This window comes from Nerophis ophidion, linkage group LG22 (assembly GCF_033978795.1).
Source record: "Nerophis ophidion isolate RoL-2023_Sa linkage group LG22, RoL_Noph_v1.0, whole genome shotgun sequence".
NCBI classification, from domain to species: Eukaryota; Metazoa; Chordata; class Actinopteri; order Syngnathiformes; family Syngnathidae; genus Nerophis; species Nerophis ophidion.
In genome coordinates, this window is record NC_084632.1 from 18,702,120 (window position 1) to 18,726,677 (window position 24,558).

General features: G+C 38.7%; 1 protein-coding gene across 2 annotated transcripts in view; it reads left to right on the plus strand.

Annotated features, from left to right (window-relative positions):
- The first annotated feature begins 262 nt into the window (after positions 1–262).
- The window catches only part of LOC133540631 (cAMP-specific 3',5'-cyclic phosphodiesterase 4D-like), a 232,097-nt gene continuing 207,801 nt past the window's right edge, over positions 263–24,558 (plus strand). The window contains exons 1-2 of one of the 2 annotated variants that reach the window (XM_061883402.1): positions 263–466; positions 17,497–17,544. In XM_061883402.1, the coding sequence (XP_061739386.1) occupies positions 17,530–17,544 (15 nt within the window). In that variant the 5' untranslated portion in view covers positions 263–466; positions 17,497–17,529. The remainder of the gene's footprint in view (positions 467–17,496; positions 17,545–24,558) is intronic. The other variant, XM_061883406.1, reaches the window with a different exon arrangement.

Consider the following 24,558-nt stretch of genomic DNA (forward strand, 5'->3'; position numbering starts at 1 on the left):
ATTGAGCAAATTGGCTATTTCTGGCCATTTAGTTAAGTGTGTATCAAACTGGTAGCCCTTCGCATTAATCAGTACCCAAGAAGTAGCTCTTGGTTTCAAAAAGGTTATTGACCCCTGGTTAACTAATTAGTGTTTAAAATATGTATTTATTTGGGCATATATTTGATATAGTAATAAATAATGCTCGCCGGCTGACACAGCCCTCGTGCTCGGGGTAGTAGTTGTTTACCTTGTCATGCGACCACTCGGTGACGTCACAGTGACGTCGCGCCACTCGGCGCAACATGTAGCAGAGTTTGAAGTCTAACAATTCAACTTACCTGCAGCAATAAAAAAAAAAAAAAAGAAGAAATGACGGCGGCGATAAGAGTCGCCGTGTGGACTTTTTAAAAGAAGAGGAGGCGGTTTTACTCCCTCATGTTGGTGAAGAGACGCCACCACCGAAAGCGCAGTCCTCGTCCGTCCGGTGAGTTCAAGTTTGTTAAAAGTTGAAAAAACTCCATTAATGGCGACAAACTAAATGTTACAGCTTAATATGTTCATAAAACTGAACGTTACAGACGAATACAGAATATCTCATACAAAGTGTAACTCGCCCTTTGTTTTTTGCTACTTATTGGACGCATATGTTTATTACCGTAATTTAATTCAGCCGACATGACTTAGTTGTGTATTTTGAATGTAAGCAGAAACGCGTGAATTGTACTTTTCCTGAACTATTTATGTTGTCTTTTTTATCTTCTTCCTTCCACTATTTATCTGCTTCCTTCGTGCTGCTGCCCAGACAGACTTCGCAAGAAAGATTAATCCTTCCTGTATCTCAGAAAAAGAGAGAACTGTTGTCTAAAATCCAACTGAAGAGCCAACTGTGTGCCAAACGATAGAAATAATCTGTTCCAGTGTCAAACTGCTGCCATGATGAAGCCCTTGTTAACTGTACAGTTAATGTTTAAGGTACATGCAAGTATTAATAATAATCCATCCATTTTTTACTGCTTGTCCCTTTTGGGGTCGCAGTAAACCAGGGGTATCCAAAGGGCGGCCCGGGGGCCATTTGCAGCCCGCAGCCAATCGTTTATCGGCCTGCCACACATTCTGCAAAAATTGCAAAATTGATAGTACTGCAAAAATAAAAAATAAACATTTTAAAAAAGTGGAATGAGGGGAAATCTAATGAGAAAAAGTGACAATGTTGACACAAAGCTCCCATGCAGGCAGTTTTTTTGTTCCTTTTGTCATTATTTTCTTTTTTTTCCATTGCTAAAAAAAAAGGACAAAAAATCTAAGTTATAATGAATTATTACTTAAAAATGATCACTTTAAAATGTTTTATGTGGAAAAAATATTGCATATGTTGCGTGGTTGCCATATAAAAACATTAAAGTTTTGACAAAAGAGCATAAAACAAACAAAATAATAGTTCAAACTTAAAATCAACAGATATAACGGAAGTTGATCTTGAAATCTAAGTGTTAAAAGTAAAAAATAAAAAAAAACTAATAAAAATGCATCACTTTATAAGTGGGGAACCTTTCGGATCTCAAATATATTTAGTAGGATTGTATTTAACTTTTCACTGTGATTACGCAAAAATATTAAATAATTAAAATCAATGGTGTCCTGCATTATTGATCTTTGAGGGCTTTAATTGCTAAATAAAGGAACTCTCCTGAAGGAATCAATACACTACTATCTATCTATCTATCTATCCATCCATCTATCTATCTATCTATCTATCTATCTATCTATCTATCTATCTATCTATCTATCTATCTATCTATCTATCTATCTATCTATCTATCTATCTATCTATCTATCTATCTATTTAAATACTGCATATTTCAGTTTTACTATAAAAAACAAAGTTGTCTTTGACAGAAAAGGCATACAACCTTATTTGTTTTACTTCATATCAACCTCAAGTTGATATAGAGATTTACTCTAAGCATTAAATAAATAATAATAATTTGACTTATTTTTAACATTTTAGTGACTGAGACCCTCTATGCTCCCTAGGAGCCCTAAGGATTAAAAAAAAAAAAAATCCATATATTTTGTTATGGTTTGAAAATGAAAAATATCAAAATGGCCCCCGCATGCTTAAATTTTGTCGTGTGCGGCCCTCTGTGGAAAAAGTTTTGACACCCCTGCGGTAAACAGTGTAACTTGTGGTTTAACCTTATAAGCACTACATAGAAACGTCATTTAATTGTATCTAAATTTAATATAAATAAGAATTTCCAAATGGCTATTGCAACTTGAGGGTTTGCATGTTCGATCCCCGCTTCTGCCATCCTCGTGTCAGGCTTGGTCAAAAGATAAGACTCAGATGCAGAGTAGGGATGAATTTGCCAGGCTTTTATTTTGAAAGCTTCCTTTCACCTCCGGAGTGAGGGCAATTCATTATAAGCTATAACTAAACTAGTCGGCGAAAAAGGTTTCAAAATAAAAAGGAACGACCGAAAATCACCCCCGAAAGGAAGAAAACGCAAAAACAATAACAAACTATACTTGGCGCCGTATCCATCCATCCATCCATTTCCTACCGCTTATCCCGTTCGGGGTGGTTGGAGCCTATCTCAGCTGTATTCGGGCGGAAGGCGGGGTACAATCACAAATCTTTTGTTTTGTGATTGTGTGATGTTTTTTGCCTGGACCCCAGGAAGAATAGTCTCCACTGCGGTGTAGACTAATGGGGATCCTTAATAAACTAAACTAAACCCTGGACAAGTCACCACCTCTTCACAGGGCCAACCCAGATAGACGGACAACATTCACACTCACATTCACACATAAATAATAATAATAATAAGTATGGCAATATTTAGAGGTAAAAACCATGAAACACTCCAATCATAACTTGAATGACAATGGTATATATTTCCGTACAGCAGTTTTCATTTTGATAGCAGTTTCTAATATTGTTTGAGTCATAGTTTTTGGACAAAAATGTTTAGTCTATTTCAGTCGACAGAGCTACATATCGTTTTATGAAGATTAAATTACAGGTAATTTTGTCGACTAAAAGGTAAAGTAAAAAAGATAAAGCCTCTTCATAGTTTAAATCACCTTTTTATTCAGATTTTCCGCTAAGTGTAATTAATAATTTAAAACAAAAGTAGCATGATCTTCTGGTCAGGAATGATGTATGTATGATACTTTTCGGTACTTTTCTAAATAAAGGTGACCACAAAAAATTGCTTTATTGGCTTTATTTTAACAAAAAATCTTAGGGTACATTAAACATATGTTTCTTATTGCAAGTTTGCCCATACTTAAAATAGGGAACATACAAGACAACTTGTCTTTTTTTAGTAAGTAAACAAACAACGGCCCCTAGTTTAGCTGCTGAACATTATAAAGGACAAGTGGTAGAAAATTAATTATTAATCTACTTGTTCATTTACTGTTGATACCTGCTTACCTTCTCTTTTAACATGTTCTATCTACACTTCTGTTAAAATGTAATACTCACTTATTCTTCTCTTGTTTATACTTTTACATTAGTTTTGGATGATACCACAAATTTGGGCATAAATCAGATACCAAGTCATTACAGGATCATACATTGGTCATATTCAAAGTCCTCATGTGTCCAGGGACATATTTCCAGAGTTTATCAACATAATATAAATATAAGAAAAACAAAAGAAGATGTTGTGATGCCAAAAAATATCGACGTAATCATAGTATTGTCGACAAGATACGCTACTGTATGTGGTATCATTACAGTGGATGTTAGGTATAGATCCACCAATGGTGTTTGTTTACATTTTCACGCCGGTGAGCTCTGGTGTGTAGTGAAGCATGTTTTGCTATTCCTCGTCCTGCAGGGATGATACTTGTAAGAAACTGATGCGGTACAGTACCGAAAATGATTCCTTATTATTGCGGTACTATACTAATACCGGTATATCATACAACCCTAGTAGGATGCACACAATGGTCAATGTAAATAAATATCTTTCAGGCACTTTTTCCTATGTTTTATGCTACTTCTCTGGCTAAGCAGGTATGAAAAGTAACTACGATCCACTCCGTCATTATCATTTGTTTGTGAATGCGAGAGAACCAGAAGAAGCAAATACGCATAGCTTTGTCTTACAGTTGTGCTGGTGGCATCATAGAGCATCCAAAATAAAATGTGTCCTCTTCACTTTCTCCCAGGTGTACACATATTACCATGTGGAACACTTTTAATCCACACATTTTTGTTTAGACGCTGAGAAATTCAACTGCTTCTCCTCCACAAGGAAAAGCATCTGATGTGCCCTTTTTTCGTAACAAGTCCCTACCCTTCTTTCATATGTACACTGTCATTGGATATCTTCCCAACTTGTCCCAACCATCAGCAAGACTAAATTGAATATGATTAGATTTAGTTTCTGTCAACATTCTCGTCTAGTTTTTATTGGTCTACGAAAATATTGGTTAATTTTGTTATCGTCTTAGTCAACGCGCATTTTATTTTGATCTGTTGTCGTCCTATTTCTTCCATCAGAGGAAAATACGTTGTTGACGATGACCAAGACAAAATGATTCGTCAACGAAATCAACACTGTCGTACGACATTCTTAGAAATGTAAAATAAGTTGGAAACGTCTCTGTTTACTTTAATAACAAGTGATGATTCCGTATAAAATATATTAATGTTTTTATATATTCTTGCTGGCATGGGGTTTTTGTCTTTTAAGGCATGTTTTTTGGACAAATTCTAACTTCTTTAACTCTTAGCATTGTTTTTAATAGCCCTTGGCATATTAAAAATAATTGTATTTATTATTGAAATAAACATTATTATTAGATTATGTTCTTATGTGTTTTGTCACCTGTAACACAAGGCTAACATGTAGATCAGGGATATTCAACTACCGTATTTTCCGGACTATAAGGAAACTTAAAATCAATTTTTTTCCTCAAAACTCGACAGTGCGCCTTATAACCCGGTGCGCCTAATGCACAGAATAATTCTGGTTTTGCTTACCGACCTCGAAGTTATTTTATTTGTTACATTGTGCAATGATAAGTGTGACCAGTAGATGGCAGTCAAACATAAGAGATAAGTGTAGACTGCAATATGATGGCAGTCACACACAAGAGATACGTGTAGACTGCAATATGACTCAAGTAAACAACAACAACATTTTATATGTACCATTGCACACAGCGCTCAAAAATCTATCAACATGTTTTAGTACAACTTTGGTAAGCTATGAAGCCGCACCGCTTGATGGATTGTACTGTGCTTCAACATACGAGTATTATGATGGTGTGTGTATAAGTATAAGGTAGGACATGTTAGCTGGCGTTTTGTTTCGCAATATTATGCAAAAGCAACTTTTCTTATCTTCTGGTACCTGCTGATCTGGTACCAGTCTCCCTCTAGGGGAGACTGGATGCAATGGACGTCAAGTGGGTCTGACACAATATTGTGAAAGTCCAGTTCATGATGGATCTAACATAATAGTGAGAGTTCAGTCCACAGTTGATCTAACATAATAGTGAGAGTCCAGTCCATAGTGGATCTAACATAATAGTGAGAGTCCAGTCCATAGTGGATCTAACATAATAGTGTGAGAGTCCAGTCCATAGTGGATCTAACATAATAGTGAGAGTCGAGTCCATATTAGATCTAACATAATAGTGAGAGAGTCCAGTCCATAGTGGATCTGACATAATAGTGTGAGAGTCCAGTCCATAGTGGATCTAAAATAATAGTGTAAGAGTCCAGTCCATAGTGGATCTAACTAAATAGTGTGAGAGTCCAGTCCATAGTGGATCCAACATAATAGTGAAAGTCCAGTCCATAGTGGATCTAACATATAAATATAATTCACTTCAGTTCATGTTAATGGTTTTCATCTAATCTTTTGGAACGGATAACTAACATAAACTGAGGTACTACTGTATTGACGACTTGTGTTGAGTTGGTTTTGGCACATCTTTAAATTTTTCTGTGTGCTAAAACACAGTTTTGTATGGTTTAAGATTATAGTTTTGGTTTGCACCTGTGGACAATTGCACCGCATTGTATTTGGAGCTTTTACTAATATTTGTCAAACACATTTAATTATATGAGCGAGCCAAAATATTAGACACAGCTATTAATACCTTTTTTTTAAATTAGTTCTTTTTTTAAATTTGTTTAAACCAGATTTGTGATTGCAATCTACCAGCGAGCATTTTTAAATGTGATAAAGTTGGATTTATGACTGAATATGATGACTAACGGAGGGCATGGGTTGGTTAAGTTTGCATAAGCACAGATTCCTCAGATTTTATCAGACTTGTTCCTAATGAGGCAGCGTTTCACACTGTGTCATCACTTCTTTGTCCGCTAGGTGGCACTGTGCTCATGCAATTCTCTTTCTGCAGCTGTTTGGTCCAAACCTTTATGGCAAAATCTGCAGAAAGGGAGAAATTATTGCACATTTATCTTTTCATTAAAGAAGTTACTCATGGTGGGGGAAAAAATAGACTTTGAATAAATATGGGTGACAGTGACAGGTGATGCTGGTGAATGTCAGTTTTTCTGCAGACCTGTGGAATTGCTCTTTGAGAACGGCGTGTGTCTAATGACAAAAAAAAGGCACTTGTTACAGTTCTTCCATTTCGAGAATTCCTTGCAAGTGCTTTCCGGGTGACAAGATAACACGCAGAGAGAAGTTTGACATTTTTGGCTTGCACAGCTGAAGAACTTGTTCAAGGAAGTTGATTTTCAATGCACCCAGAACGGGACAAGCGGTAGAAAATGGATGGATGGATTTTCAATGCTTGCTTGGGAAGAATTGTGCTGCAAAAGGTTGGCAGAATTAGGGCTGGGCGATATGGCCTTTTTTTATTAATATCTCAATATTTTTAGGCCATGTCATGATACACAATATATATCTCAATATTTTGCCTTAGCCTTGAATGAACAATTGATACATATAATCACAGCAGCATGATGATTCTATGTGTCTACATTAAAACATTCTTCTTCATACTGCATTAATATATGCTCATTTTAAACTTTCATGCAGACAGAGAAACCACAACTAAGTCAGTTTACCAGAACTGTATTTATTAAACATTTGTTAAGCAGTTGCACAAAAATTCATGTCATTTCCAAAACAGAAAGTGCAAGATTGTCAGAGACATTTTAAAACAAGCTATGAGTGCATTTTTGTGCATGATGTCACTTAGATGACATATCAAAACAACACTAAATTACTGCACCTTTTTGTACAGAACACCACTACAATTGTTTAAAACAAATAAAATGCACTTTTGTGCATCATGTCACACAAGATATTTCAATAAGTGTCAAATAGAAATGAGCTGCATAATAGGAAATCAAGTAGTGTATGTCCTTCGCTATGTGGTAGGTTTCTGCGGACGTTATCTCCTTCTGTTGTTGACTTTTTTTCATACGGTGTTGATGTGGTAATGGTTGCTTCGGCATTTTGTTGGTGTGGTGTTGACTTGCGGAGTTTCAAGCACTCCTCATTCTCGATCGGGTGACTTTTCAAATGATGCTACACAAAAGCAGTGCTGCTACTTTTTGCAGCAACGCTTTTTCCACATACTTCTTCACCATCTACCCGCTTGAAGCCAAAACACCGCCAGACGATGGACTCCCCGCGGTTTTTCTTGGGAAATAATTCTTCCTTCATTTGTTACCAGATTCGCACCACAGCTATCGTTACCATGCCGCTACCTCTCTGCTCCGTGAGAGCATATGACGTTGCACGCGTGACATTATGTGACGTATGTAAGAAGGTGCGCTTGTTTTATGTCTCTTTGAGAAGGAGAGACAGGAAAGAGTGAGAAGAGCCTGTAGTGTAATGCCCGCAGCTAAAAGCATCTGGGTGAGAACGTATACTCGAATATCACGATATAGTCATTTTCTACATCGTACAGAGACAAACCCGCAATAAATCGAGTATATTTGATATATTGCCCAGCCCTAGGCAGAATATGATTCTTTTGTGTTTGCTGATATGTTTATTGTAATGATAAGTATGACCAGTGGATGGCAGTCACACATAAGAGGTACAGTATGTGTGGATTGCAATAAATGATGCTCGCAAGTACCTGTAAGCAAACAAGACCAACACTTTGATGTTTCATTGAGAATATAGGACATTACACACAGCGCTCAAAAATCTGTCAAAATGTTTTAGTACTACTTTGGTTAGCTGCGGAGATGCACCACTAGATGGAACACGGCGCATTACGGCTAATGTAGTTAGACGTACTGTGCTTCACATACGAGGATTAGTATTAGTACGAGAATAACTTATTATCTGTGCCAAGTGTACACGACAGAGGTATTGTTTTGAGGGGTTGTTTGTTATTAGATTAAACGAACCGGTCATGGCATCAAATATGATTTTATTATGTTCGCTGATATGTTTGTTGTCCTGCAATGTTGATACCATTCCCATATATAGGCCAAAGGAAACAAGCAGTTCCCAATGCTGGAATTCACAAAGTTTTATAACTACCGTATTTTACGGACAATAAGGCAGACTTAAAATCCTTTCACTTTCTCAAAAATCAACAGTGAGCCTTATAACCTGGTGTCCCTAATGCACATATTAATTCTGGCTGTGTTTACCGCAATTATATTTGGTACATGGTGTAATGATATGTATGACCAGTGGATGGCAGTCACACATAAGAGATACGTGTGGATTGGAAGTTTACACCCGTTCAATAAATGGTGCTAGCAAAGCAAACAAGACCAACACTTTGATGTTTCATTGAGAATATAGAAAATTACACAAAGCGCTCCGAAATCTGTCAAAATATTTTAGTACGACTTTGGTAAGCTGCAGAGACGCACCACTTGATGGAACAGAGCGCGTTACGGCTAATGTAGTTAGACGTACTGTGCTTCAACATACGAGGATTAGTGTTAATACAAAAATAACCGGACATCTCTGCGCTGCTGATCTGCCTCCGCCTGTGGTTTCCTGCTGGCTCCACTGTGGACGAGCCTCTCTCTGCTGTGTTGGATCCACTTTGGACTGGACTCTCACGGTTGGGTTGGATCCACTATGGGTTGAACTTTCACAGTATCTTGTTGGACCCGCTCGACATCCATTGCTTTCGGTTCCCCTGGGGGGGGGGTCCTCTCCAAGGTTTCTCATAGTCATCATTGTCACCGACGTCCCACTGGGTGTGAGTTTTCCTTGCCCTTATGTGGGCTCTACCGAGGATGTGTTGTGGTTTGTTCAGCCCTTTGAGACACTAGTGATTTAGGGCTATATAAATAATCATTGATATATTGATTGATAACTTATTTTCTGTGCCAAGTGAGCTAGCCAGAGGTATTGTTTTGAAGGGTTGTTTGTTATTTGGCCTGAATTGATAGGTTTTAGTTACTCTGGCATAGATTAAACAAACCGGTCATGGCCTCAAGAAAAAAATTAATGGCACTGCCCACTGGTTCTTTCTACTCAGGTCATCTGATTAGACATTTTTCTTAGTTTTCACATGCGTAATGCATACTTCTATCTGTGTAGGTGTCCAGTTTAGTGCTGATGCAATATTCGTCAGCCTTTCCATTCTATGTTTTTGTCACCCAATGCCATTCTACTGGCCAAGATAAGCAGGAGAGCAGCTTGAGGCTTTTCCATTACGTGTGTATTCACTCCTTCATGCCTCAATTGGTCTAAGGAGCAAATTCCATAATGGTCACGTACCACATAATCAAGTCTTTCTGGGATTTTAATTGTGACAAAAAAATGTGGTCTTTTCCAACTGTTATATGACAAAGTATCAGTCAACAATGTTTGTCCAAATATCTTGTCAGAGAAGTAAATGGTAAATGAGTTGTACTTGTATAGCGCTTTTCTACCTTCAAGGTACTCAAAGCGCTTTGACACTACTTCCACATCCACCCATTCACACACTGATGGAGGGAGCTGCCATGCAAGGCGCTAACCAGCACCCATCAGGAGCAAGGGTGAAGTGTCTTGCTCAGGACAAAACGGACGTGTCGAGGTTGGTACTAGGTGAGGATTGAACCAGGGACCTTCAGGTTGCGCATGGCTACTCTCCCAACTGCGCCACGCCGTCCCAGAAGTGAAATGTTTGTTTTGACGACAGTCAAGCGAATGCTGGTAGCATCATGGACTCATGCTCTAGAGCTGCATTTGTGCTCCTGATACTCATTAGTGAAAACATTTTCATTTATTAAAATGTTTTATTTTGTTTTATTTATTTATATTATTCATTTAGATTTTTTATTATTATTGGTTGATTCATTTTAAAATAAGTAAGATGTTTACTAATCGATTCTATAATTGTCCGTATCGCGATGCATCTATCCATCCATCCATCCATCATCTTCCGCTTATCCGAGGTCGGGTCGCGGGGGCAACAGCCTAAGCAGGGAAACCCAGACTTCCCTCTCCCCAGCCACTTCGTCTAGCTCTTCCCGGGGGATCCCGAGGCGTTCCCAGGCCAGCCGGGAGACATAGTCTTCCCAACGTGTCCTGGGTCTTCCCCGTGGCCTCCTACCGGTTGGACGTGCCCTAAACACCTCCCTAGGGAGGCGTTCGGGTGGCATCCTGACCAGATGCCCGAACCACCTCATCTGGCTCCTCTCGATGTGAATGAGCAGCGGCTTTACTTTGAGTTCCTCCCGGATGGCAGAGCTTCTCACCCTATCTCTAAGGGAGAGCCCCGCCACACGGCGGAGGAAACTCATTTCGGCCGCTTGTACCCGTGATCTTATCCTTTCGGTCATGACCCAAAGCTCATGACCATAGGTGAGGATGGGAACGTAGATCGACCGGTAAATTGAGAGCTTTGCCTTCCGGCTCAGCTCCTTCTTCACCACAACGGACCGGTACAACGTCCGCATTACTGAAGACGCCGCAACGATCCGCCTGTCGATCTCACGATCCACTCTTCCCTCACTCGTGAACAAGACTCCTTTTTAGATGCATCTAAAAATCAATTATTTCCCCCACCTGTAATATTTTCTGCATGTTGAATTATTTTCAAAATATGATACATCTGTACTGTAGCTGATTATCTTTTTTCAAAAATTATAGTCAATAGTATTGTCACTGGAGAATATATAATAAGTTGCTCAAATTTGAATGATGTACTTACTTTTGTAAGATGGTTAGTAGGGGTGTTGAAAAAATAGATTTTTGAAGGAATTGCTTATTCTTATTTGTAACGATTCTAAATCAATTAAAAAAAATGGATATTAAAAAATTATGAAATTAATGTACATATATATATATATATATATATATATATATATATATATATATATATATATATATATACATACATACATACATACATACATATATATATATATATATATATATATATATATATATATATATATATATATATATATATATATATATACCGTATTTTTCAGATTATTAGTCACAGTTTTTTTCATAGTTTGGTCAGGGGTGCGACTTATACTCAGGAGCGACTTATGTGTGAAATTATTAAAACATTACCGTAAAATATCAAATAATATTATTTAGCTCATTCACGTAAGAGACGAGACGTATAAGATTTCATGGGATTTAGCGATGAGGAGTGACAGATTTTTTTGGTAAACATATAGCATGTTCTATATGTTATAGTTATTTGAATGACTCTTACCATAATATGTTAGGTTTACTTACCAGGCACCTTCTCAGTTGGTTATTTATGCGTCATATAACAAACTTATTCAGCCTGTTGTTCACTATTCTTTATTTATTTTGAATTGCCTTTCAAATGTCTATTCTTGGTGTTGGATTTCATCAAATAAATGTCCCCAAAAAATGCGACTTATACTCCAGTGCGACTTTTACATGTTTTTTTCCTTCTTTATTATGCATTTTCGGCAGGTGCGACTTTTTCTACCGCTTGTCCGTTTTGAGGTCGCGGGTGGGGCTGGAGCATATCTCAGCTGCATCAGGGCGGAAGGCGGGGTAAACCCTGGACAAGTCGCCTCACTCTTTTACCATGAATTGATTAACGTGGACCCCGACTTTAACAAGTTGAAAAACTTATTTGGGTGTTACCATTTAGTGGTCAGTTGTACGGAATATGTACTGTACTGTGCAATCTACTAATAAAAGTCTCGATCAAACAATCAAAACTCAATAATATATCACATATTAACAGTATAATATAGGGTTGTACGGTATACCGGTATTAGTATAGTACCGCAATACTAATTAATACTATACAAATTAACTACAATACTAATTAACTCTCCCAACCGGCGTGGTGCGGTTGGGAGAGTGGCCGTACCAGCAACCTGAGGGTTCCTGGTTCAATCCCCACCTTCTACCAACCTTGTCACGCCTGTTGTGTCCTTGAGCAAGACACCTCACCCTTGCTCCTGATGGTTCGTGGTTAGGGCCTTGCATGGCAGCTCCCGCCATCAGTGTGTGAATGTGTGTGTGTATGGGTGAATGTGAAAATAGTGTCAAAGCGCTTTGAGTACCTTGAAGGTAGAAAAACGCTATACAAGTATAACCCATTTACCGTTTACCATAATCATATTTTGTACCGAAATGTACCGAAAAGTTTCAAAATAATTTTGGTATTATATGTATATATATATATATTTTAATCGGTCTTCTCCATACACTCAGGCAAATCTTATTGTTGATGTAGATTTCCATATCTGCTGTACAGATTTACTTTTGAAAAGAGAATCGTGGGACAGTCACTTTATTTGTCTTTGACTTTATTAAATGTTTCGGTAGAATTTTATCAAACAAAACCAGTTTTCTTTTAAGTAATATAAACATTTATCACCGCTGTTTATCTATTTTATGGAAGAATGTGGTTAATCATAGAACCCAATATTATAAAAAAAACCTGTTGATTTTGAATTGGGTTGACTCAAGAATCAAATCAGAATCGAATTGTACCCCCAAAAATCGAATCAAATTGAATCATTTGGTGCTCAAAGATTCACAGCCCTAATACTTGCTGTAAGTTCCAATAAGGAATGTTTGGAAGGGTTTGACAGTCACGTTTCTCCCTCAGCAGATTTATAGTTTAATGACTAAACTCCTGAACGTTGCTCCAACTCTTTGAAACTTTAAAAGCTCATGTTTTTACCATCTGCTTTGCGTCATCGTGACGATCAAAGGACGTCTTGTTTTCACTTCACGATGCCTGAACTGCAGACGCTTGTTAATGATTGCAGTTTCAAAAGATTGAATACCTGCAGCTCCACATTGCATTTTATGGATATCATGCTTTCCAGAAACATTTCTATCTTCTCTAAAATCTAAAAAGGTTTGCACAAAAAAAAAAAAAAAATCAATTCAGCACACTGGGGAATGCCTTTGCTGTTTATTTAAAGGACATGATGGAGCTTTTTTTTGTTGTTGAGAAAACTGGATATTGCATATCTGCAATACAGATTTGATGTTGTAACGTGATGATAAGAGGTTGACCTTCCGAAAGCAGTCATTTTTAATAGGGCACTAATTACATGACTCATTACGATTAAGGAGCTGTTCAATTAGCTGGTTGGTTTATGTCAACAGTTGTGTTTATTTTCACATTCTTCAGGGAATATGGTTGGTAGATAAATTAAACACTAATATAATCAAAGTTTTATTAATAATGCAAGTGTGTCTTTCAATCGAAAAAACTTAGATTTTTCATTAATAGTAATTGGGGGATTAATAACTATGAATTGTCCTAAATAAGTAAACAAAAATAAAATGGACTCTCAGTATGTCAGCAAAAAGTGCACTTATTAAGAGAGAAGTTTGACATTTTTGACTTGCACAGCTGAAGAACTTGTTCGAGGAAGTTGATTTTCAATGCACCCCGAATGGGACAAGCTGTAAAAAATGGATGAATGGATTTTCAATGCTTGCTTGAGAAGAATTGTGCTGCAAAAGGTTGGCAGAATTAGGGTTGGGCGATATGGCCTTTTTTTAATATCTCAATATTTTTAGGCCATATCGCGATACACGATGTATATCTCGATATTTTGCCTTAGCCCTGAATGAACACTTGATGCCTATAATCATACCAGTATGATGATTCTATGTTTCTACATTAAAACATTTTTCTTCATACCGCATTAATATATGCTCATTTTAAACTTTCATGCAGAGAGGGAAACTAAGTCAATTGACCAAAACTGTATTTATTAAACAGTTATTAAGCAGTGGCACAAACATTTATGTCATTTCAAAACAGAAAGTGCAAGATTGTCAGAGACATTTTAAAACAAGCTATTAGTGCACTTTTGTGCATGATGTCACTAAGATGACATTTCGAAACAACACTAAATTTAAGTGTACTTTTCGTACAGACCACCACTACAATAGTTAAAAACAAAAAAAGTGCACTTTTGTGCATGATGTCACACAAGATATTTTAATAAGTGTCACATAAAAATAAGCTGCATATCAAATAGTATACTGTATGTCCTAAGGTGTTGATGAGGAAATAGTTGCTTCTGCATTTTGTCAACATCTCCGAACGGATGCAGAGTTTGAAGCACTCAAATGATGCTACAAATTAGCAGTGCTGCTACTTATTGTGGCAACGCTTCAACCACTTAAATGTTCAACATACTCCTGCTTGAAGCCAAACCACCGCTAGACGATCGACCCCGTGCTGTTTTTCTTGGGAATGAATTCTTCCTCCATTTGTTACCATATTCGCACCTTTTCTCTTTTGTATTACCACTCGCAACACACCGTTAGCATCACAGCTAATGTTACCATGTCGCTACCTCTCTGCTCGGGGAGGGCGTGCGACGTTGCACGTGTGACGTATGTAAGAAGGTGCGCTTGTTTTAATTCTCTGTGAGAAGGAGAGACAAGAAAGAGTGGGAAACGCATGCAGTTTAATGCCCGCAGCTAAAAGCAACTGCGTGAGGACGTATACTCGAATATCACGATATAGTCAATTTTTATATCGCACAGAGACAAACCTGCGATATATCGTTGATGGTCTCACGTTGTTCATTTTAAAGTTGAAATATTTTTTGATTAATTGTTATTACTTTGCTGTGCTTCCCTCCAGCGAGGCGCAGTCTGTCCATCCCTTGACTGATTGATTGAGACTTTTATTAGTAGATTGCACATTACAGTACATATTCCGTACAATTGACCACTAAATGGTAACACCCGAATAAGTTTTTCAACTTGTGTAAGTCGGGGTGCACGTTAATCAATTCATGTATGTTTAAGCTAGCAATTTAGCCTCCACCCACAGAGACAACAATTGTGGATTTACATTACTCATTTAAAAATGTGCTATTAAAAAAATGCGCTCAAGTGCTGAGAGCAATGCACAAAGTGAACCCTCTTGTACCCTGTTTGAGAACTAGAGACAAAGAAAACAAACACGCACGGATGATGGCAACGTTATCGGGTTCATTTTCATTTATCGTTAGATTACTTAATTTATTGAGGGCACAAATAAATAAAAAATTTTGGGGTTTCCATTGTCAAAAGAATTAGGGAATTCATACTACTGCACGTTTTGGTATCCCTATGAGGGTGAATAAGAATGTCATACAGTGTTATACATAAAGGATGGAGCTCAACAAATTGTTGTCAGTTGATTGCCTTGGCTGATTCATTTCAGTGGAAAACAAAATAAGCCTTTTGACAAACACATCTCGTCTTCTTTTCCGCCATTGTTGTCTGTGTTTGCTGTGGCACGTCCTTTTTCTCTGTTAAATTAATCGTCACACTGCAGTGGGTGTAGTCATTATCCTCTCCGGGATGGAAACGCAAGCCGCACTGTTTCAAACTTCCGTACACAGCATGACTAAACAGCAAGCTTATTCAAATGTTTATTTTGCTGCCAAATTGTCCCCTGATCATGCATTTAAAAAGCCTGCCTATCTTCCTGTAATGTTGCTCAGCTGCCTCACAGTCGTGTAAGGTGAGACTCAGCCATAATGCTGGAGGCGCTTTGCTTGTAAATGGAAGTACTGTCAAAAAGTATCTTTGACACACAAGGGAAGGATTTTTCATCAATGTCTCAGCAGGGCCTGAGCGCATCCAAGTTCATTTGAAGACTGGACAAACTTGTCTGGGAAAAATCAGCAAATGACAGAACTGGACCATAGGCCACACCCACCAAATTTGAGAAAAATATAATTTTACTGACGTGTTACCGGCACCGTTTGAAAACAATTAAAATATGTAAATAAACATTTACTAAATATTTATGTGGAAATAACTCATTACATACTGTATACATATATATTATATATATATATATATATATATATATATATATATATATATATATATATATATATATATATATATATATACACACACACAATACAGTATGTGTATGTATGTGTGTATATATATATATATATATGTGCATATATATACATACATACATACATATACAAACCCCGTTTCCATATCAGTTGGGAATTTGTGTTAGATGTGGACATAAACGGAATACAATGATTTGCAAATCCTTTTCAACCCATATTCAATTGAATGCACTACAAAGACAAGATATTTGATGTTCAAACTCATAAACTGTATTTTTTTTTACAAATAATAATTAACTTAGAATTTCATGGCTGCAACACGTGCCAAAGTAGTTAGGAAAGGGCATGTTCACAACTGTGTTACATCACTTTTTCTTTTAACAACATTGAATAAATGTTTGGGAACTGAGGAAACTAACTGTTGAAGCTTTGAAAGTGGAATTCTTTCCCATTCTTGTTTTATCTCGAGCTTCAGTCGTTCAACAGTCCGGGGTCTCTGCTGTCCTATTTTACGCTTCATAATGCCCCACACATTTTTGATGGGAGACAGGTCTGGACTGCAGGTGGGCCAGGAAAGTACCTGCACTCTTTTTTCACGAAGTCACGCTGTTGTAACACGTGCTGAATGTGGCTTGGCATTGTCTTGCTGAAATAAGCAGGGCCGTCCATGAAAAAGATGGCGCTTAGATGGCAGCATATGTTGTTCCAAAACATGTATGTACCTTTCAGCATTAATGGTGCCTTCACAGATGTGTAAGTTACCCATGCCTTGGGCACTAATGCACCCCCATACCATCACAGATGCTGGCTTTTGAACTTTGCGTCGATAACAGTCTGGATGGTTCGCTTCCCCTTTGGTCCGGATGACACAATGTCGAATATTTCCAAAGACCAGGACCCATCAGGTCCTGGTTAGTGCTTTGCATGGCAGCTCCTGCCATCAGTGTGTGAATGTGTGTGTGAATGGGTGAATGTGGAAATAGTGTCAAAGCGCTTTGAGTTCCTTGAAAGGTAGAAAAGCGCTATACAAGTACAACCCATTTACCATATCCATCCATTTTCTTCCGCTTGTCCCTTTACAATGGCTGAAAATATTAAATCAAACCTCTGGCCGGTTTTTAATGAATATTTAGGCCTACTAAGCAACAGTTTTCCAATGTTGATTTTTTTGGTGGTTTTTGGTACATTGATTTGTTATAATGAATTATATATACTCAAAACTGTTATGTTGTTATCCTTTGTCTCAGCTGCTGTCCTGCTGCAACACCTAACTGGTATCAATGTCTTGGCTTGAGGTAAACACACACACACACACACACATGCACATACACTTACACACACCATACTTCCCAACCCCCACGATTGTCCCAGGAGACTCCGAATTTCAGTGCCCCTCCCGAAAATCTCCCGGGGTAACCATTCTTTTGAATTTCTCCCGTTTTCTTCCCGGACAACAATATTGGGGGCTAAAGGCACTACCTTTAGCGTCCTCTCTCACCTGAAAAGGAGACTATTATATATGTCTCCCTTATCCATAGGTTTATCTATAACCCATAAAGTAGGCAGGCACGGAGCTATTTCTCAGCATGTGTTTATTCCAGCCGGCACGTTGATACACTGACACACAACATCCAGATTCCCATCATGCATTGTTTCAAATTACGGCAAGTAGTAATGTCCAAAAACATAACAGAGATGAAGCAGAAGAACGAAGAAGAGACATGGCAACGATGAGGACAAGAACAATTACGCTTGCAAGTTCCAAAAGGATTGGAAAAAAATAATTTCAGTTCGAAGGGGTATGCTGCCTGCAAATTTTGTAGATCAGACTTCTCCATTGAACACGGTGGCCGAACAGATATACTCATTCATGAACGTATTATATATATATATATATATATATATATATATATATATATATATATATATATATATACTTGAAAATATATACACCCCCGCTACCCCCCTAGACACCCCCCATCTCCCAAATTCGGAGGTCTTGAGGTTGGCAAGTATGACACACACACACACACACACACACACACACACACACACACAAGTATGTTCTGTACACTTGCACACACACGTACACGGTGAGCAAGGAAATGTAATATATCTTAATCTTTATAGGAACACTAAACCACTGAGATGATATGACAAGATGGATTACTGCTTAATTTTCTCAGTGTTGCCTTTGAGGTGCATAGGAAACCAAAATAATAAGGGACATTCAACTAAATTTGTTTAGGGGGCCACATTTCCAGATAGCTAAGGACAGGGGTGCCGGATTTCTCTCTTCACTGTTAGTCCTCTTTGTATATTCCCGAGAACCTGCGTCTTCTATAGTAGACATTTGATTCTGGACTATTTATTTTGTCAGAGTTACAGGAACGCTCTGCTGTGTCTAAAAGCGAGTCAAAGATCATCTCCAATAGGGCACTCTAGTGTTTCTAAGAATCTGTTGCAAAAATGTGAACCTTTCACAAGTTTTTTTGAACTGAACTGGCAGGCCACCAGTTGAATAACACAAATGATGAAAAAGAGAGAACCTAAAATGGAACCTTGAGGAACTCCACTACTATAAATAAAGAAGTTATACAAGTGACTACTGACTGCATCTGAAGTAAAAAAGCTACAGTAACACCTAAGTTACTGTATTTTTTGGACTACAACCATGGTTGTAACTACCATTGAGGACAAAGAGGTCATGTTCTCTGTATTTTTTTTCAATTGACAAAAAGAAGATGATTTAACTGACTGTAAATGTACTTTGTGTACTTGTGTAGCACATCGTGTGCATCTTTGGTCATGCCTGTAACACAACGAATTGCACTTTTACTTTAGACCAGACCTGCGCAAGTTAAGGCCTGGGGGCCACGTGCGGCCCGTTAAGCTTTTTAGTCTGGCCCGCCGGACATTCCCAAATTATTTTTTTAGGTGTTTAAGATGTAAAATGTAGCTGCCATTGTGATGTGCACTCATGTTTTCTAATGACCGTAAGTCTTCAACTATACAAATTATTTCAATGGTTGGAATCTGCGCTTTTGCATGACGTACTAGTTACTATGGTCATCTAATTAGTTACTATGGTCATCTAATTAGTTACTATGGTCATGTAATTAGTTACTGTGGTCATCTACGTCACAGCAGCTCAGACGAGGCACCAAGCAGTGTGGGCGGAAAAGCGTTTCCACAGACGCGGAAGGAGATTTTCACAACATTGCTTTAAAGCTTAGTGATATATCACAGTGGTTCTCAACCTATTTTCAGTGATGTACCCCCTGTGAACATTTTTTGAAATCAAGTACCCCCTAATCAGAGCAAAGCATTTTTGTTTGAAAAAATGAGATAAAGAAATAAAATACAGCATTATGTCATCAGTTTCTGATTTATTAAATTGTTTAACAGTGCAAAATATTGCTCATTTGTAGTGGTCTTTCTTGAACTATTTGGGAAAAAAAGATATAAAAATAACTAAAAACTTGTTGAAAAATAAACAAGTAATTCAATTATAAATAAAGATTTCTCACATAGAATTAATCATCAACTTAAAGTGCCCTCTTTGGGGATTTTAATAGAGATCCATCTGGATTCATGAACTTACTGTAATTCTAAACATTTCTTCACAAAAAAAGAAATCTTTAACATCAATATTTATGGAACATGCCCACAAAAAAATCTAGCTGTCAACACTGAATATTGCATTGTTACATTCATATTTTGTTGAAGTATTATTCAATAAATATATTTATAAAGGATTTTTGAATTGTTGCTATTTTTACAATATTTAAAAAAAAAATCTCCCGTACCCTTTGGCATACCTTCAAGTACAACCAGGGGTATGCATACCCCCATTTGAAAACCACTGATATATCAGATATATCAGATTGTAGGTGGGTTTATTTTGTACCCTTCGTGTTCATATTTCACTCTTTGTTGTATTTTTGTTGCGTTTCACTTGATTGTAAAATGTGTTTATTGAAAGGGGGTGTGACATTCATATGTTGTCAATATTCAGTGTTTTATCCTTAATAGAAAAATTTAAATTTCTATTATGTTTTTCAAGGCGGTCTGTCATAACGTTTTTAACATTCAATCAGACATTATTGTGAGGTTTTGTATTAGTTTTCATAAAAAAAGATAAACCCGGCCCCCAGACACATTTTTTTCCCTAAAAGTGGCCCCCGAGTCAAAATAATTGCCCAGGCCTTCTTTAGACATTATCCGAAATGTGCAGTTGACATAACATTACCATTAAATCATAGTGACATAACTAATGTTGGGTTTCACATGAATGATGTCAGTTTAATAACGTTGTCTTGTGAGTCAGGTGCCGCTCCTCTCCAAATGTTGATCACATGCTCAGAGTAGGGCTAATATTCAAGTCACGAAATGTAAATGGAGTATTGTTGGCAGTTTTTAAATGGTTATTTATCAGGTTTGGTGGGCAAACGAGAGGACCTCACATTGGCTCCGCTGTAAACTGACTTTTATTTACAAGTTAGAATGCATTAAAAAAAATCCTTCCATTGTCATGTCTTTCAAAATGATTGTGAACAATAGGCAAAATTCCAAAAACAGTGCACTTCCCCTTTAAGCTATTTACAGGTTTTGTATTATTCCCTTTGCATATTTTCATTTATATGAGCGTTTGCGGGGTAGCACGGTGAGAAACGGGTTAGAAGGAACTGGGTTCGACTCCCAGGCTTGGGGGACTCCTGGTTCCACCCACCTCCAAAGACATGCACCTGGGGATAGGCTGATTGGCAACACTAAATTGGCCCTAGTGTGTGAATTTGAGTGTGAATGTTTTCTGTCTATCTGTGTTGGCCCTGTGGTGAGGTGACGAATTGTCCAGAGTGTACCTCTCTGTAAATGTCTCTTGGTGTGGTGGGTTCTCCTGAGGCCGACTGTCAGGTTCAAACACTGACGACATCTATTAATCAGACAAAAAGCAAGGAACCATGCGTAGTCAGAGTTCAATTTAGCTCATGAGGAGAACGCATGGAGCTGCACACTTTGTCACAGTCTCGCCCTACACTCTAAGGTACAGCTGCCGCGTCCCTCTATTTATTCAGGAGTTCCACAGTCAACATCAGTGAGGCTGCCTCTAAAAGGAGTGGTCACATATATTATGCAAAGCAGTTCCAGTATGCACAATACGTGACGGAATGTTGAAGTTAAAGTACCAATGATTGTCACACACACACTAGGTGTGGCGAAATTATTCTCTGCATTTGACCCATCACCCTTGATCACCCCCTGGGAGGTGAGAGGAGCAGTGGGCAGCAGCGGTGGCCGCGCCCGGGAATCTTTTTTGGTGATTTAACCCCCAATTGCAACCCTTGATGCTGAATGCCAAGCAGGGAGGTATGTGCTGAGGGCCTTGTGATATCCTTGTTTCTGCTTCGTCTGCGTGCTGTCATCTTATCTTCCTTTTGGTCCTTAAAGTCCTTGGCTGTTAGCGGGCTAAAACAAAGATAACGTCTGTGGCTGCGGCCACCTCTCAGACAAGAAATTTTGTCCTTACACAGTTAAAAAAAATGCAGCTTGAGCACAATAGCTAATAACTATAGCAACAAAATTTAACCATACCAAAGTTTGTGTGATAATATATATACAGGAATATTTTGACACCGACAGATCTTCGGGAGCCCGGGATACAGGTTTGAGCAAGGCTTTTATTTGCATACATACAAGGCGCAGGACTTTTCAGCTAGCCGTGTGCGTGCTTTCGTCCTCTGTCTCCTTGTGTGCCTCTGCCCCCAGCCGTGCCCCTCCTCATGGCCTCTTCCCCTGCTGATAAAGGCGACAGGTGATTAGATAACCCTACCCAGCTGGGCAATCTATTCACCTGCCAGCTGGGCTTCGAAGCCGGGCCATACACACTCCCTTCCCGCAGGAGGCGCGCCGACCACGCCCCCCTCCACACTCACCTTCCGCCCGAATTCAGCTGGCATAGGCTCCAGACCAAGAGAGGGACAAGCGGTAGTACATGGATGGATAGATGTTGAGCATTTGCTATGAATCATTTAAATAAATAACATATGTATTCAAAGTATACAAGTTATTGAATATGAATGTTTTTTAAATTACCATTTTAATCACCTTTTTTGTGCCTCAAGCTGTTAAAAAATGTTCTCCAGTGTGACCACTCGTATTAAAACTGAGACATAGATTTGCTTAAGGAGAATGTATGGCTACGAGTTATGAATATGATTTGTCGTAATGTCATCATCAGCAGATGTTTCTAGTTACTTTTTGCTTCTCCAGAATTCATGTTGCACATTTAGTAGCTATAGCGTAGGACTATGAGAGAAGCATCTAATCTGGGAGTGACATTAGTCACAGTCTTTGCACCCCAGGGTGTCATTATGCATTCGGTGTGGATGAAAGTTTTCGAGCTTTGCTTGGGGGCTCCCTGCTGTGATAGGCGCTCGCAAACATCAGACTCTCAGTGGGAAGGTCACCATGCTCGCACTTCCACCGTCACGATCAATTAATATTCACTTTCTTAATTAGAGAAATAGCAGCGGCTTTGATTGCCCCCCTGCTTTTTTTTTTTTCTCAAACATCATCGCGTCGTTATTGAGAGCTCTCATCTCTGATTACACACGGAGATGGAGTGTGAATCTTTGTGTGTGAGTGTGTGTGCAATTTAGTTACAAACAAGGTTAGGATGATTTTTTTTCGAGGTCAGAGTTTACTTATGTTGTTCCTGAAAAGGTGTCTGCTCATGGTTCCTCTAAAAAAAGGTGTTTGATAGGGTTGAGGTCAGAGCTCTTATGTTACTCCGCACCAAACTCATACAAGCATACATCTGCGGTCCCCTCCAAGGTTTCTCATTGTTACTCATCGGGTTGAGTTTTTTCTTGCCCTGATGTCGTTGTGGCTTTTGCCGCCCTCAGAGACACTTGTGATTTAGGTCTGTATAAATAAACTTTGATTGTTTGATTGAGTCTGCGATGAGGTGGCGACTTGTCCAGGGTGTACGCCGCCTTCCGCCCGATTGTAGCTGAGATAGGCACCAGCACCCCCCGTGACCCCAAAGGGAATAAGCGGTAGAAAAAAGATTGATTGAGTTTGGATGACACCATCATCTAAAGAACATCAATCACCATTATGCATGTGCCTCTTAAAGATAGACCGATTATCGGCCGGTCTGATTATTGGCGCCGATATGTGGCATTTTGGCGTATATCTGTATCGACCATATTTTACCGGTATGAGACTTTTTTTTATTTTTTTATTTTTTTTATAATTACCAGTACAACAGAACTACACCAGCAGATACAATATATGCACATAAGATAGCAGTATTTGGTAAAAAAAATAATATGCAATTGCAAATGTTGATGCTAATTATGTATTTTCATACACTGTGTGGAGCCCCTCTCATAAGGTATAAATAATTAACTCATACATGCATACATTAATACATACATACATATAAGCCACAGGGCCAGACGGCATCCCCGGTTGTGTCCTAAAAGTCTGTGCTGACCAACTGGCACCGGTATTCACAGACATATTCAATCTGTCCCTTGAACAGTCCGTCATCCCCACCTGTCTGAAAAAATCCGCCATCGTCCCTGTTCCAAAGAAATCTGCCCTAGCCTGCCTCAATGACTACCGCCCTGTAGCCATCACCCCCATAGCCATGAAGTGCTAAAAGAAGCTAATCAAAGACCACATATGCTCCCCGCACTATAGACCCCCTGCAATTTGCATACCACCCAAACAGGTCAACTGACAATGCAATCGCACACGTATTGCATACCACCACGACACACCTCAACAAAAGGCAGGGGAACTATGTGAGAATGCTGTTCATAGACTACAGTTCAGCATTCAACACCATAGTCCCATCCAGACTTGTCATCAAGCTCAAGGACCTTGGATTGAACTCAACCCTCTGTCAGTGGGTACTGGACTTCCTGACAGGCAGACCAGAAGTAGTGAGAGCAGGGAACTGCACCTCATCACCCATTATCCTCAACACCGGTGCCACCCAGGGCTGTGTTCTGAGTCCCCTCCTCTATTCAATCTACACACATGCTGTGTGGCTAAAAACACAACCAACTCCATTGTGAAATTTGCTGATGACAGCTGTGGTGGGCCTGATCTCCGGAAACGATGAGACGGCCTAACTGAGTGAAGTGAAGAACCTGGCGCTGTGGTGTCAGGAGAAACACCTCACCCTGAACGTCAGCAAGACCAAGGAGATCATAGTGGATTTTGGGAGACGGGGGGCAAGGATCTACTGTCCACTCAGCATAGACGGGACGCCGGTCGAGAAAGTGACCAAC